Source organism: Vidua chalybeata, chromosome 18 (genome assembly GCF_026979565.1).
Source record: "Vidua chalybeata isolate OUT-0048 chromosome 18, bVidCha1 merged haplotype, whole genome shotgun sequence".
Taxonomy (NCBI): domain Eukaryota; kingdom Metazoa; phylum Chordata; class Aves; order Passeriformes; family Viduidae; genus Vidua; species Vidua chalybeata.
This window is the reverse complement of record NC_071547.1, coordinates 141,704-158,792: the sequence shown is the minus strand read 5'-3', so window position 1 is coordinate 158,792 and position 17,089 is coordinate 141,704. Positions and strand designations below refer to the sequence as shown.

Here is a 17,089-nt window from a genome sequence, read left to right as displayed (position 1 = left end):
GTATAATAAAGCGTGAAGAGGAGTTGAGAATATCTATGGGAGATGCATTATCTCCATTGCATTGCCCCAGCATAGTAAGTGTATTAAAAACCCAGTAATGCTATTTATGTGTACATACAGTGTACATTTGTGCTGAAAACCCGTTTATCACGATGTGCAGAAATACATTAAATGCACAAAGCTTTTGTGACCTGTCTCAGATTTTCCTGATATCTTGTATTTCTTGAAAGGATCACTGGTACTGAGTGTACATTACATCTTTGAATGAAATCGATTCTGCTAACTGCAGGTAAAAGACGCTACCATAGAACAGAGCACTTCTAAACTGTTTTGGCTTCAGCTGAATCTTAAAAATAGTCAGTTCTGTGTTTTCCATAGCTGAATTATTTCTTTTATATGGCTTCCTGTTTTTCTTTAAAGTGAAGTCAAGCAAGATAAACAAAAGACTGAAAAAGCTTGAGCAGCGAAGCAGTTCAGCTTTTCACACATGGCTCCCTACCATCCTTGCATGCATTAGAACAGTACAGTTATGCATAGTATTTCCTCAAACCAGTACTTGGAAAGCACGCAGCTTATCTCAGTTTGCAAAACCGATGAGCTTCCAGCAATGCTGCGGCCAGTGAAGTCTGCGCCCTTGTTCAAGACGTGGACAAACAGTAACAGGATGATGTTTCCCTTCTTGTGCTTACATGTATAACTCATACAGACTCTTGGTCTTGGTACACATAAACTTTGTATAGACTCTTTGGCACATCTGTCAGTGTCGTTGAGAAGTTGCCTTCATTCTGCAATGAATGTATGTTCCTTGTCCTGGAACAGCAAACTGCAGTTCTTCCATGCTGAGCTGAAATATGCCAGCTTATATGGAGTGCTTCACTGAACTGCCTTTTTTGCTTTAGAACAAATAAGGTGTTTCATGATCCGAAATGCAAATCTCATTCCAAAATTTAATTTAATTCAAATTTTAAGAAATAAGATTATATATCCTCGGTAGTGTGACTTGGCATGTTTTATTCTGCATGTTCAAATGTCATATTTTATTCTATGTCAGATATGTTTTAGTGTTGATAGTGCTTTGATAGCCATGTAAAAGCCAGTTGGTTATACCCAAACTGTTACCTGTATAAACCTTAGTATCTGATTTAAACAGAAGAGAAAGCCACAGTCATCATGTTGCAAAATCAGACTGGCACATGATTTGAAAGTGATGCTGTTTTAGCGGCTTGTCCCAAATGTCATCTGCTGTTTACGCCTCTGAATATATAGATTCGGTGGCACAAAGCAAGACTTTCCTTCTTTTGGCTCTTTTATCTTCCCCAGTTTTGAAGCCCTGTTTTATAATTTGTTTCTTTAGATGACTTGCCTGTACTTTTGTCCTGTATGTAACAATTATTTTTTTCTTGTGGAAAGTAGTCTTATTTACAAGTGAAATAGAAGTGTGCTGTGTTTTAAAAATGAGATGCTCTTCTAGTTTTGTCAAGCATAACAGGGTTATCAGCAGCTGTAGATAGTGTATGTCTTTCACACTGCTGTCGTTTATCCTACTTTTTTAGCAATAGACTGTAAATATTCCTGCATGCTTTTTTGGAATAATAATCATGTATAACATCATTTTATGTTTGTGTATTTTCTTTCTTAATTTTTGAGCAAAGTGTAATTGTATAATAAAAACCATCCCATAAGTATTTAAAGAAAAAAATTCTTTAGAATATTTTGGAGCCATTCACTTCTTTCTTTACTTTTTTTGCAGACTATAGGTATCTACATCTTCTGATTAGCATGGGCAGGGGGGGGTTGGGGTTGCTTGTAAATTTATCTGTACTTTTGAAAAAGCAAGATAAAGGAAAAACATAAATGTCACATACTAATGTGGCATTTAGGGGATAGATAACTTGCTCTCATTTGGAACTATTTTTATTGCAATAACCCTACTGCCAAAAACTACATGAGAGTTGTAATTCCTTATAGCATAAATACTTCAGTCATTATTAAACAGGGGAAAAAAGGTAAATATCAACAACTTCTGTTTTAATTAAGATAAGTGAGGAGGTAAGAATATTTATGTGTTGATTTTTAGTTTACAAAGTGCTCAAAATAAAAAGGCATATTGATCCACACAGCAAACAGATTCACAGCCAGTAATTTCTTTGCAGCTGGCCCTGTCAAAAGTTTCTCTTTTTTTGAAGACCTTACCATGGTCAGTGTACTGTTAATAGCTGTTTCTTAGTGCAGCAGTGTAACCCTGATAAAACTGTTGAGTCTTTGAGTTCCAGTAGAACAAATTCTGTAGGAGCTTATTCTATAGGAAATATTTTATCTCTCCAATTTATTATTTTGGGCCAATTTATGAATACTAGGACTGACAAACTTCTAAATAGAAGTAACAGCTTGCTTTGTTCCACAGATCAATGAATACAGAAATAATACACTTCCATTGCTGGTAGACAGCTGCTTATTAACTCTCAGTCAGGGAATACTTCACTATAAGCTTTGAGGAACCTGGAGTAAAAAAGATACAGTGGTAGAAAATAATCTGGAGTATTTTTGGATTTTAGTGAACTGAAAGAATTGTTGATTAACTCTTTACAGTTCTGACATTCTTCAATCTTTGCAGTTTTGATCTAACATAGATTCCAATTGCTGTAAAAGAAATATTATTGATAATATCCTTTGCTAGCTGATTTTGTTTGAGCCAGACACAGTGCTAGGGTTTTGTTCTGTTGCCATAAGCACATTCTGGTTAATTTCTAATTTTGACTTTATGTATTGATTAAGTAGTGTAAACCCAGAATAACTAATGTGTATTCTCGGCTTATGAATACTGCAAATATGCAAATGCACTGAAGTACTCATTCTGTTCTCATATGACTATAAGTTCTCCCTATTTACAGAGCTCTTTCCTAATCCATTCCTGCTAAACAAGAGTTGTCAAATCATGTTTTGGCATTACGTTCGCCAGATTTGCTTCAGTCATGCAAATAAAATGCTGAAGAACAGCTCTGCCAGAGAATTTGTCTGACAGTGTAGCATTTAGTAAAGGCCAAAAAACTAGTGCTGTTTAGTAGGCCAAAAAGACAGACAAAGAAGTGAGATTCACTGAATGCTATCGGAATGTTTGCAGTTTAACTTCTTAGCAGAGCTCTCAGACAATGTAAATCTCTCATCCCTTGAGATGTGTAATAAATTTCATCAGGTGACAGGTTTGTTTCCATGCTTTCCGAAACTGTTCTGCTGGCCTGCATATTGGTAGAGCCTGGTCAGCTAAAGCAGAATGCTTTACAAAAATCTCCCAGTTCTGTGCTGTGGTTTTTTTTGTTTGTTTGTTTGTTTTGTTGTTGTTGTTTTTGTTTGTTTGTTTTTTGTTTGTTTGTTTTTTGTTTGTTTGGTTTTGTTTGTTTTTTTTTTAATTGGTTTTATTCTTTTCTGCATTCATGCCTCCAATTTCAGTTCCCATTACCTTATTTTCAAAGACAGTTTATTTGTTTCCAAGTATTTATACACCTAGAAATTTTATTTGTGGCCTAGTAATTTGCTAACTAAGCTCTGTGTTCTGCTCTGGTGGTGAATCAAGTCATTTTGCTAGTGCTCTTTTTCTTAAAGGCAGCTGGATTTGCCACTGAGGAAAGTGGCCCATTTGTTTCAGGTCATTGTCATAAGGATGTGATGTCTGTTACCAGAGCGTCTGGGCACAGTGGTGGGTGGGTGAGTGACTTCTCCATGTGTGTTACCTGTTGTGTTTCACTGAAGAACATGCATATTTCATTAAGGGGTAGTTAAAGTCACTTCTGTGTGGCTCTCCAGATGTGATTCATCAGTAGCCTGAAGCAGCAATGTTCCAATCCACCAGGCAGCCAGCCTGCATCTTTGCTTGCCAGAGAGCTGGACAGCACTGTCATTCCTTAGTGTCAGCTTCCTGAAAGTCAAGGAGAGCCCAGTGTCAGCAGTGGATGCTTTTAGTGGAAACATAGTTGGGCTTAGCATTTTGTGGATCTTTGTTCAGGTGGCTGGGAAGATCTCTACATGTGAGCTAAAAGTAAATGTGTCTTTCATTTACTAACTTCCTTCTTGGCAGTGGTAGGAGAGCTTGTGTTTTATGTGGCCAAATGAACTTGAGCAGTGAAAACCATTGGGTTTTTCTCCTCTGTCATTTTCCCCTTAAAACTACTTTGCCTACAGCTTTTTCATTTGAAGCTACTAGAGGTGTCTACTTCAAGGCAGACTGGGCTATTCCATATTCAGTAGTGTTCAAAGCAAAGGCTCAGGTACTGTATCAAGAGGTGAATAATGTTGTCAAAGGAACGAAAGTCAGCTCTGGTGGCCTCTTAGGAAAGTGGAGATGAGGTGTCTGTGAGATGTCTGCAGTTACACATGGAGTTTGTGAAATTGGAAATAGGCCTCTGGTAAACCAGTCACTCAAATGATCATGCTGTAAAACATTTATAATCTTTGAAGCAAGCTACTTCAGTACTGCTTTGTTGCTGGTTTTGTAAATATTGTGATAGCACTTATCAGTTAAAGCATGAAAAAGTGTCATGTCTCTTAACTTGAAGCAGAGCTGACTTTTTGATTATTCAAATGTGATTGTTCAGTTTCTGCCTTTATGTATTCATGGTAGGAGAAGGGTAAAAAGAAAGAAAAAGATCACCTGTTTCTAATTTGGTTATTTCAGGTTTTAATGTATTACTTTTTATTCCAGTCATGGTAAGGTATCCTTGTATCAAATAGTGAAACTCAGATGAGGTGGAGGGGAAATTATGACAGGGAAACTGATTTCTCCAGTTGCCTTGAAATGGCACCTGGGGGAATGACAGGCTTTGAAATGAGGAGCATATCTATGGTGCCTGACTTGAATTGTTCTAAAGAAGGCATTGAGCAGAATTCTCTGAGGTTCAAGCTAATAATTTGTAAATGTTGGGGTATGATTTTGCTTGATTTCCTTCAGCTGGAATCACTCACTGAACATTAACTGTGCATGGACCTGTTCTTTCTTTGAGATTAATACATTTTGTGATCTTCTCAATCCTTTACATTTAAAGCATTTATTTTCAAAAGTTCAGACTAATTTCTATTAGCACTGGTTCATTTTGCGTTTGTTTTTTTTTTTTTTTTTTTTTTGAAGCTGTAATCCGGACAGCACAGTTCATGGAGGAAAGTGACACTAAAACTTAGCTTTGAATGGCAGTAGTTCCTGATTGTATTTCCAGGTTTATCCTGTTTAAGTAAAACATGTAAATAGATTAAAAGATACCTGATAGTACCCATTCTTTTAGAACACATTTCTTTTAAAAACTAAAGATGAAAACTTCAGAACTGTGTCCTGGTTAAGCTGACAGTCTTAGTATGCATATACCAACTTGCACGTGTATCTTTGGGGAACTGTACAGGCCTCCATTAAATTTTGCTGGATGCATGTGTTTGAAGATGTCAGCCTTACTTCTGCACACTTTACATAATCCCAATGCAGCACTAACTCCGGAAACTGATCACTGTTCTTTGTTAATCTTTGATTTCAGAGTGTCAGTAGTATACCATGTCCTGTGACTGCAGTCAGAACTTTACCCACCTTAGAAGTTAAACAAGCAGAAGGGCCTTCAAGCAGAAGCAGAGATCCTCCTAGGGATGAAGAGAAGGAAAAGAAAAGGAAAAAACACAAGAAAAGATCTCGGTCAAGATCTCGATCACCATTCAAGTATCATTCATCATCTAAGTCCAGGTCTAGATCACATTCAAAAGCAAAACACTCACTTCCCACTGCCTATAGGACTGTCAGGCACTCAAGGTGGGTTTGGAAACCAAACGTATTCTTTAGCATTCTGTGTGGGTTAACACGTAAAACATCTTTGCACTTCTTCCTTTACATAGGTGTTCTTATACCCATTGCAAAGGTCACAGTCACCTTGAAGGCAGTATGTGGCACGTACAGATCAAATGTGGCAGGTCTTTTGAAAATCCTTTTAGTGAAATGAATCATTAATTTCTAATTACATAGTCCAAAACTTTTACCAGTAAATGCTTTTTCCTGATCTTCTTTGAAATACCTGGTGATAATATGTAGGAATGTGATGATAGCAGGAAGAGAGCTTGCTAATAAATCTGTGGCTGTTACTGGAGCAAAGCAACTTAGACAATATTCAGATAAGAAATAGAGTACTAGGTGGTTGAGCAGCAGAGCTCAGAAGACAATAAAGCAGTTGAGTGACAAGTGAAAAAATATGATGGAGAGATATGGCAGGAATCCAAGAAGAGCGAAAACAGAGGTGAAAGAGAGAGATACTACAGAAGAATGTAGCCCAGTGCTGTTAACCCTATACTTAATCATTAATGAGATTAAATATACTACGCTAATTATATAAGCTATAAGATAATGTATATTGTGTTTTACTGATACTGTTAATCCCATCAAAGATATTTGGATCTAGGCACCTTCAAAGTTTACTGTTGTAAAATTTGTCATATCTGAATGCTCTACCGCAGTGAAGTTACTGTGGTCAGTAGGAAGGGCTTTGAGGGTACATTCTGTGGATCAGGGTACAGAACAGTGTAGCTACTTAGGTAGCTTGTAGTTCAAGCAAATTGCATATAAATACTGCCACAGCTGTGTAAGTATGTGATGCATGTGAAAAACCATACAGTACTTCCTCTTTGTGTCTCTGTCTACGGCACATGCCTGAAAAAAGCTGCTAGTCCCTGATGATAGTGTGCCAAAACTTCTTTTAGTTTGCTTGTGCTTTTTCGTTTATTGAAGTGTCTTAACTGCATTAGCAGGAGTGTTAACATGTTACAACTTACTGGTTTATACTTGATTTTTGAGTTTAAGAATAATACTTTGCTGCAGAAATCTCTGCTATTCAGAGATGCCAGGAATTAAATGAGCACAACTTGGACTGAAACCATCAGTCTGACTTGCTGCTTATTTGACAGCCTTTGACAGTAAGTTGTCATGACATGCTGTGTCTTAACCAAAAGTCATTAAGAATAGGTAATCTACAGGAGCTAATCTGTGTTTGCTGTCTTGAGTTTGCCTCCTGGCACAAATCAAATGACAAGCATATAACAGCATGAAAATCATGAATCACCACAACACTGATTAAATCTGGTTAGATATTTCCTTGATGCGCTGTTGAAGTCTAAAATCTCAGAAGTCCAATAAGCTTGATGCTGGCTGGCTGAATTTTAAAATTATGCAGAAAAAACAGCGCCAGATTTTGCACTGAAAACATTTTGCATATTTTAACTTCACAAAAGTTAGAGCTGAACAGGAAAGGCCTTATAGAAGAAATGGTGATGATCGAAGGTGTGCTTTATTGAAGGTGTTTGCTCTGCCTTAACATACTGTATTTGCAAAGTTAGAGCTCTTGCTCCTGAAACAGAAAAATTGTAGAATAATCAAGAGCAAGAGGCTGATTCATAACCCTGTCAGATACTGATGTGTTTTGATTCTCAAATGTTTAGGCAAAAATAGTACCTTGTCTTAGTAATTGCCAAAAAAGGCAAGTGTTGTTGCCTAGATAGAAGATATTACTGGATTTTGTCTTTGTTTTATTATTATTTATTTTTATTTTAGTGTTGTTTCAGATAAAATAATTTCCGTGCATTGTGTTGCTTCATTCAAAGCTCGGCATGTTTCATGTATCTTTGCTCATCACTTTGCCCTAGAACAGTATTCTTCAGCTTCCCCTAGAACAGGTTTTTTTTTTTCCCTAGCTTCTCCAAGCACTGGATATTACAGCTTTCAGCTGAATGAATAGTTACGTAAAGAGCCGTACTCTCCGGAATAAAGTGTAAACTGTTTCTGGATGGTAATGTGTTCATCTTGTATTAAGTGGATGGCACTTAGAGACAGTTGTTACTGTGTGGACAGTGATGCTAAATTACTTTGGAACAGCCCCATTTTGAGTATCTGTGTGGTACTTGAATGCCCCAGTCTAATGATGTATTGTTGACTTACTTTAATCTGTTCAAAATGTAGATGAAAAATCACCTTTACCATATAACTCTGTGATCGTATAACCTTGTGACAAGTTAATGGGGAATAAAATGTGAGAAGTGTAGGTAAACATCAAAATTTGCAATAACATTCTTTGCTCTTTATTCAAGGAATGTTCAGGATACTTTGTAAGCTCCTCCTTTTTGGTTTATCATCTTATTCTTTTTTTCCAAATTGCATATTGTGCTTAGAAATCACGCAAATGAACTTTGCAGTATACTTCTCTGTATACCATTTTACATCATTTGCTTGTCATTTATTTTTGCATCGTTAGAGGTTTAGAGGCTCTGCTGCGTTTAAGAGTAGTCTTTGGTGATAAGATATAATTTTGAAACTGTTGCATTTTTTATATTTTCTTTTGCATCTTCAGCAGTAATAAAGTTGAAAAATTCTGTTCCAATAACATGAAGTTGATTCAGAGCATGTTTTGCATATTCATTTCTCTGGTTAACAGCCAAACATGTTTTACAGAAACAAGTTTAAAAAATCATAGCTATATAGAGAACCCAGATAACACTGGCTTAATTGTGGCATGTGGTGTGCTAACAGCAATTCTCTGTATAAATGCTTGTTATTTTCTGGAACAAAATTAGTCCTGTAAAGCTCCTGGTATAATGCAATTTTAATTCTAGACTGACACAACAGATTAAGCAAGCCATGTACACAGTAAACAGTGTCCCACAGTTCTGTAAGGTACTGCAAAACAGACCTGTCATTCCCAGAGAGGTAATAAGTTATTACAAGTAAGTACTTGGTATCAAAAACGGGGCACATTTATTAAATCTGTCTTGGAGAAAATATTTTTGGTACCTTAGTAGTAAATGTAGTAATCACTCTTTTTGTTTCTCATGGACTTGAAAGCACTGCTAAAGAGCTGGGTCTGAGTTTTGAGTTGGGTCTGAGCTGTTTCTGACAGTAATGCTGGGTGTCAGACCTGGGGTGGGCAGTGGGCTCTTCCAGCTCACGTGTTTAACTGTAAAGAACAGTGATGTTCACCTCAATCTCTGTTTCCTACCCATAGATAAATCTACTGGTTTGTGAGTGTGAGAGGAGATGAAGGGAAGAAGAAGCACTTGTTACATACCACCAAATGATTTAGTGATTTGATTGGGTGAAATTTGGATGTTCATTTTGAACAAGAGATGGAAAGTCTAAGCTTCTTTTCAGTATTGCTGCTTTACTTTATACTGTTTAGTAATAGAGTACTATTAAGGCACATAATATATCCAGTTAAGGAATTATTAAGCAATAATTAGTTGTATATTTTATTAAGAGGTTACTTTGCAGTAAGTTTGGGTAGGGTGCACCTGTGTGGGAGTTTGTGCAAGACTTTTTGCCTCAGTATTAGGAATTCAGTAGACTTGGAAGTAGCTGTTTGTTAAAAAAGATTGTTCAGTGTTGGGGCTTTTTTTTCTCCTACAAAAGTGATTTTCTTATTGCTGAGGCAGTGTCTAGTCACATAATTTTAATTCCAGTTTTGTAATGAGACATGCCAAGCTTCATAATCCTTTGAACTTTTGGGACCCTTCTAAGCATAAGTCATAAAGGAATAGAGTGCCTTCTGGAATTACAGTCTAATGAAAGTTACAATTTACATATTGCAGTAAAACTGATTAGCTGTTGTGTAATTGTTTGACGCAAATGGCCAAAGTTCTTAATATTTGGTGATTGGAAGAATGCTGTAGAACCACAAATGCCAGTTCATAAAAATAAAGCTAATGTATTTTTCTTTCTGATTGTTTGGACTTTTTTTAGGCTGGTCCATACAGGCGTGTTTCACTAAGGTTCAGCTTTTGGTTAAGGGACTAAGCCTTTTCAGGATTCTAGTTAATACCAAAACTAGGACATTTTAGTCTGGATGTGAAGTGTGTGCCTCCATATCACAGACTCACAGCAACACTGAGCATGGAGCCGAGTCTGAGCAGCTCATCAGTGGCAGCAGCAACAGAGTGGAAAAATTACCAGGCAACTTGGGCAATGAAAAGATTTGACTGCTGGAGCTCTTTTGAGGGAAATCCTGGTAAAATGTCAAGGTGTCTGACTGAACCCAAGTTTTATAATCTGTTGGTTTTTTTCCTTTTTTTTTAATCCTTCTGAATGGCTTGGTAAAGATCAAATTTTATAAGTGTCAAAGCAGCTAATTTGCAACAGCTCTTTGCCATTGCGATAATTTCTTTTCAATTGGGCTTTTTTGTTGTAGGTGTAACAGAAATGGCTCAGGACTTTGTAGGTGTGTGTATATATTACCTATATTGTGTGAACCTGAAGATCTCTGATCTTAACTGGGCATGCTTTCTATTTTCCCTTCTTGATCTCCTTCTCACTTTTCTAGTAAAAATATTTCAAGTCAAAGTGCTAGTGCCAAACAACACTAATAATGGGTTATTGGTCACTTGCACTGGTGAAAATACTGGCTGTGCTAGGAATGTTCTGCAGCATCCAGGACATTTCCTGGACTTGTCAGTGTTAGACAGGCACTGCATCAAGAATGTGCATTTATCTCTGTGAGACATCAGTTCTAAAAGCACACCACTAATTTGAGAAGACAAGGTCAGGCCTGCCAATACCAGGCTTCGTGCAAATTGGATTTCTGCATACCGATGTTAGTAAACTGTGTTGCCACATAAGATGGCTGGACTAAAAGAAAATTTTCCCATCAAATAATACAGAAGTCGTTATAGCAGACAAGACCAACAAATAATTCCTTTTTTTAGGCCCCTATTGGGAGTGAAAAGCAATGGATAACTTCATCTCAAATGTCTTGGATAAGCAAGAAATTTTTATGTAGCTGCACCATGTTGGTATAAAATAGGTATTTGGTGAAGCACAATTCCACTGAAGTAAAAGTTTTGACATAAGTGACAAAAAGCAAACTTTTGAATGTTTCTTCTCTCCTCAGGTCACGATCAAGGTCACCCCGGAGAAGGGCTCACACACCAGAACGGCAGAGAGACGAGAGAAGCGTTCCCACAGCGTATCGCATCAGCAATAGTCCTGGGAACAGCAGGAAACGGCCCCGCTCCAAGTAAGGGCTCCTGATCCTAGACAGTGGGGTCTCGGCTTCCTAACAGCCTGATGTCGTGTAGACTCCTTAGCTAGAATTTAACCTTCGTATGTTCTGAAGATGTATTTTGATAGAAAAATACTTTTTTGGGAAAAAAAAGTTAATGGACGCACTTGTAATGTTCTTCCCTGTTCTTGCATATGTTTGAACAGCAGCTGTACAGTCAAATTGGTGGGTGTTAATACACCGCTTTTTGCTGGCCATGAGAATTCAGATTTCACTGTGAGTTTCGTATTTCCCTCTTGTTGGGTCATTTTCTCATGCTGTGATCGTGCAAGCTGTACGACCTCTGCACAGGTCATAGCATAACTATGATGTCAACTTTCTTGATGTCACATCATATCCGCATAAGGACAGCTCTGATTTAGCAAACGGTTACTCTGTAGTTACTTTACTGGCAGATTGGAATGTGAAGTATGAATCGGTGTCATTTTGAGAGCACCCTGCATACAGTCGCTCTTAAACTTGTAATCAAAACTGGCATTTAGTCTTCATCTTCTTTCTCTATATGTCTTGTGGAATAAGAAAGAAAGAGATCATTTTCAGCTTCATTTAAAAAATTCTGTTATTTCTTATGACAGCTTAACATCTCTTGATAGCCTGTAATTAATTAATGTGTGGTAAGTATAATTGAGAACTTCCTAAGTATACTTCAACTGATTTAGTTTTTAACATTCATCAAATGAAGATAATAGAGGCTCCTGTGGAATTCATGTGATTTTGGTTAAGTGGAAAATATGGAAGCTTAAAATACTTGTTTTCCTATAAACACACAATATAATAGTTTTTCACATCTCCATGCTGTTTTTAATGCTGTGTTGGTGTGTCTGCTGCTTGACCATTCAGCATTTTAAACTATAAAGTATTTTTGTTATTTTGCTACTCCAAGTTGTAAATTATAATGGTAATTGTGAAATAAACTACATTCCTCTGTGAATAATATTGCTTATGTAGGTCAAAATTTTAAACTTCTGTTAGTTCTCAAACAGGAAACAAGAAAGTGGCACAATAAGATATGGCAGTAAGTACAAAAGATGTAGACTGAAGAAGGAGTATTGTGGTTAAACATAGATAAGGATATTTTGCAGCTCTGATTGCAGAAATTAAAGCAGAAACTGTTTCAGCCCTGACATGTTAAATTTTCAAGTAAAAATGTGATGGACCGGTTTCCGTGTTCAATTATGGAACAGATTCTTCATCATTCAGCTGTTCTATTTGTTCATCATAATCTGAGATGAAAAACACTGAAAAAGCTTACAGTTAAATACTTTGCTTGCATGACAAATGTTACCCAAGATTTTCAAGATTCAAATATGAGATCTGTTCGCGGCTTGGTTACATGGTGATGTTCTAAGAAACTAAGCGATTAAAGTACATAGCTAGTCAAGGAATAATCGACTTTGTAGCTGATGGTTTTGTGTAGTCATAAAAATGTTAGAGTCTGTGGGATTTTTTGTCTGCCACTCAATGATTTTATATTCAAGAAAAGCATAAGGAGGTTTTGCAATTTTAAATCTTGAATGTTTTCTCTATATAAAAATATAATATATGTCTATATAAAAAATTGTGGGGTACATTCTAAGCTTCAGATGTACGCTGTTTATATGGAAATTCAATGCGTTATGGTATAGCACCTTTTAAAGTAGAAAATTCCCACGAAAAATCAAAGTAAAGGAATGAATAATGTGATGTTTGAAAGGTGGCTAAAAGTTTTAGTGTTTTAAGATGTTCTAGAAGCTTCAAGAACATTCTTCTGAATAGACTTCTAGGAATGCATGCTAGAGAGAAATGCTTACAGTAAGATACTGCCTACCTCTAATTAAGGCACTACTCTAGGTTATTCTAATTATAGTAATATCAATACTAGTATGTAAATCATACAGACATAAGTTCATAGCCAGGTAAAAAGATTTGATAGTTTCATCTTTAATATATTACTAATTTGATTCTCTTTGAGCTTAATATTGCCTATGAGGTGACTATCTATGTTCCCTTCTGTCAGTAATGAACACATTCCTTTGTTTCAGCTTTCATACTGACAAACATTTGTGGATCTAATTTCCAGGTCTCAAACAGTTTGCACTTAGGCACACTGTTAGGTCCAGATTAGTCTGAGTGCAATACAACATCTCATTTAAAATTTTGATCCTGGCGTTTGTTGCTTTGCAGATTGGATCACAAGAAAAGGGGCTTTTTTTTTGTTTGTTTTAAAAACAAACAAACAGTGGATTTGCCTTGTAGATATTTTACATAGCCATAATTCCATGTTTTGTTTATTTTATGAGCTAGGAAAATTGTAAGGGATATAAACCCTTACAGTTCTTATTGCATCCTTAGTGTCTGTTGTTGTTTGGGATGGAACTTCCCTCTAGCGAAATTGTTCTGCAAATCTCCAATGAAAGCTTTTTGTTGTCCTGTGTTCCAAGTGAGAACCTCAGGAGCCAGTAATTGCCTAATGTAACACATTAAAAAGAGCTTCTGAGAAAGTATTGTGTACAACCATAAACATGCAGCATTGGGTAAGACTAATGCTTGCTGAGAGCAAGAGAAACATCCTGTGGAAGAGGGTACCTAAGCTTTTAGAAGTGTGCAAAGTAACTTCAGCTTAGCTAGTGTAATATTGCTTTAAATATTCAATAAAATATTTTCTCCTCACAGAAGTCCCCATGAAAAGAAGAAGAAGCAGCGGTCTAGATCACGTACTAAATCCAGAGCTAGATCTCCTTCACCATCCATGTCACCAGGCAAACCATCCACACACAAAAATTCTGTACATTCAACTAGTGTCTCTCCTGTGGAGAGCAGGGAATCCAGCCAGGAACGCTCCAGGTACCGTGCTCTGTTACTGTCTTACTGCAGTGCTGCTGTCTCTGGACTGTCAGGGTGTCTGTGACCAGAGTCGTGGGGTGAGGAGCTCTGTATGTGTGCAGTGTGTGCTTCTCAAAAGTAAAAGTCACTGGGAGCACAGCACTACCTGCATCAGTCTGATGAACGTGTTGGATCTCTTTTGCTTTCTGGAGTAAATATCTCAACCTTACAGGAAAACTGGTGCAGAAAATTCTGCAACCTATTTCTAAGTTGGAAATTGGAAGCTTTCATGAAATGGGTTAACTCGGAAGTTGAACTTTAATAGAGTGGTTTGAATCGTAACGTGTGTCAAGATTCATGATTAAATTATTTCTAGAATATTTCTAGAACGGCCCTGGTAAAAATTCTCAGGCTGCTGTTCAGATTTGTCTGAGCAGTTGCACAAGTGATTTTTCCAACCCTGACTTATACATCCTCTAGTTGACTGAGAGAACTGTTGACTAACGTAGGAGAGACATGTACAATAAAACCCAAATCAAGATGGTGAGTGAAATGCATTTTCAAAACTTTTACTCTAAATTTCTGATTTTATTTTTTAGGGGAGTTTCTCAGGAAAAAGATGGTCAAATCTCTTCAGCAATTGTGTCGTCAGTGCAGAGTAAAATCACTCAGGTACAAACAGGCAAATTCAGAATATGTTGCCTAATTAAATATGTCCAACATATTGTTTTCTTACCACCGTGGGCAATTCTGAACTTGGCGTGTGATGTAGAGACATGTTCGCTGTCTTTCTTAATCTGTTCGCTTATGGGAACAACAGTTTTGTTGCTTCCCTAGGTGCTGTCCTTTCAATTTTAATCAAGCCTCTAAAGACCAAGCTAAATTCATTAGGCTGCAGTTGTATCCACTGTAAAGATGTCAAAGTCCATGTTTTGCTGCAATACTCCCTTTATCAACGCCCATTTTAGCATGTAGAGCTCTTAACAAGTTTCATGGAAGAAATATTTAACTTTTTTCAGTTGGATAAGCCAACTTTAAAGGAAAAATTGTCTTAATTATGCTTTGAAAAACTTACAGTAGAAAATAAGAGCTGCTTTTTATATTCTGATGGTTTTTCAGTGGATGAGTTATTCTTTCAAGAAAAAAAGATTGTTCAAAAATTTAGTTCTGCTATGGAAATCGTGGTAGTTGGAAATTAATACTAGTGGTCTAGTACCTTATATAAAAAATTTGATCCATTTCTTATGACAAACCTTAAACAAGATTATTCAGGAAAAATAGCAAGTATAGGCAGCAGAGAAAGAAAAAGGAGTGTTAATGTCACAGCACTTCTTACACTGCCAACAAATGCATGGGAATTCCTGGTATGAGAAATGAGATACAAACTACAGTGTGGTCTTCGAAGGAGAGTAAACATCCCGCCCTTCAAACACATATACCCTTCAAAGGTCATTGGTTTATGCATTTTTTGGGTTAACTGTTGCTTATGGCATAGCATTTCCTAGTTTAATATTAGACTGCTTGTTTGAAGTACAGCTGTAAGAGAAGGAATGATTACTGTATCGAAATACAGTTCTTGGTTGCTATTTGCAAAAAGTAAAAAGTAGTAATGAAACTTAGATGACTCTGCAAGACATTTCCCAATAAAGATGAGTTTAGCATCTCTTTATCATTAAAGGCTCCAAAAAATAGAATTTAACTAATTATTAGATTGTTGTGCTGCCATTGTCCTGGCTGACCCTAACCAAATCAGTATTCTTTCTCATTCAGATCCTTCCATCTGTAAAGCATAAGGAATAATGATGCTAAATTCCCCTCTGGTGTGTTTTGAGAAGTTTAGATGCAAAATGCTTCAAAAACACTAAGGACTTCATTTAGGTTGCATTTGTGAACAAATGTTTAAGTAACTCAGATTTGTTTGTGATACACAGTTTTTATTTTGTCATCATTTTTGCAACCCAGTTATTCAATGCTGTTTACATGAAATTTCATTTCTTTTTGTAATGCTGTTCCAATTGGATGCTCAGATAAGATGGAGAGTCGGTTTGGTTTCACAGTCACTCTCTCATATGAGAAAATGCCTCTGCTGTGTAAATTTTTGGTTCAGATTTACAAAGCAAGGAAAAAACTTTCTGTTTTAGAGCAATTGTTACAGTCTTTTCTTACCAGCTCTCTCTCCTTTTTCTCTTTTATTTTTTCCCATTTTAAACCTCCAGTGGTTAGTAGTTCTGTGTTCATTACAGGGTTTCTTTGAAGATATGGTCATAGTTTTTCCATTTCAATTGATGTGATTTCTGTGCTTTGTCGTATAGAAACTGCTTGAAATATTTATGCAGAGCACTTCATTGCATTTTGGTAAAACCAGAATTCGGTTGCTGTCATAGGAACTTTCTCCAAATTATTTGACTCATTTAGCCTAGGAGCTAAACATTTGATGGTCATGACTCCAAGTATCCCACGTGACCGGAATACACACTAACCCTTTCATGTGTATTTTTGCAGTCTTGTGTTTTAGCTCTATTCAAAGCTCAGGCATGTCTGATCATTTTCCTTTTATTTTCTACAGGATCTTATGGCCAAAGTGAGAGCAATGCTTGCAGCTTCCAAAAACATCCAAACCAGTGCCTCCTGAGACCTGTTGGAATTGACCAGGAAGAAATTGCGTGAAAAGAACAATTGGAACAGAACTGCCTCATCTCAAATGAGCTGAGCTTGGCTCACTTGGTTCACAACTCGCCTAATTTACCAGAACTCAACAAGCTAAAACCTATCTTTCTGTACAGAAGCATCTCCTTGAAATTTCATTAAATTTTTTCAGCTAGAATATCTTTGAAAAGTTTTTGGGTTTTGTAAATTGATTTTTTTGACAAATTCTTCAATAACATTTTATGATCAGCAGTCTGTATGTGTATATTTGTAAATACTATGTTTCTGTGAAAAGTATTACATAATAATAAAGAAGGAAACGTCTTTCATTAGCTAGAGTTTTTGTGGAATCCTTAATTGCTTGCAGTTGGGTTTTGTTACAAATTAATATTTTTTTGTTTATTATTTTCTGCTTTTTAATTTGACAACCATCTTGCCTGCTGACCACTTTAAGCTGAGAAATTCTGTCTATCTTTCTACATGCGCAGGATGATCTTAGAAAAATGCTTGTTTACTTGGATGTCAGTAGTAGATGGTTTTTGAACAAGGGATGTAATTTTCTATCCATGAGATAGAAAGATCTT

At 36.6% G+C, this 17,089-nt stretch overlaps 1 protein-coding gene across 5 annotated transcripts in view; it reads left to right on the top strand.

The window, feature by feature from the left end:
• Positions 1-16,837, top strand: part of SFSWAP (splicing factor SWAP) — a 38,072-nt gene extending 21,235 nt beyond the window's left edge. For 4 of the 5 annotated variants that reach the window (XM_053959936.1, XM_053959939.1, XM_053959937.1 and 1 more), the window contains 5 exons: positions 5,514-5,779; positions 10,887-11,012; positions 13,710-13,880; positions 14,459-14,531; positions 16,426-16,837. In XM_053959936.1, the coding sequence (XP_053815911.1) occupies positions 5,514-5,779; positions 10,887-11,012; positions 13,710-13,880; positions 14,459-14,531; positions 16,426-16,491 (702 nt within the window). In that variant the 3' untranslated portion in view covers positions 16,492-16,837. Of the gene's footprint in view, positions 1-5,513; positions 5,780-9,873; positions 10,021-10,886; positions 11,013-13,709; positions 13,881-14,458; positions 14,532-16,425 lie in introns of all 5 variants that reach the window. The other variant, XM_053959941.1, reaches the window with a different exon arrangement.
• The last annotated feature ends 252 nt before the right edge of the window (positions 16,838-17,089 follow it).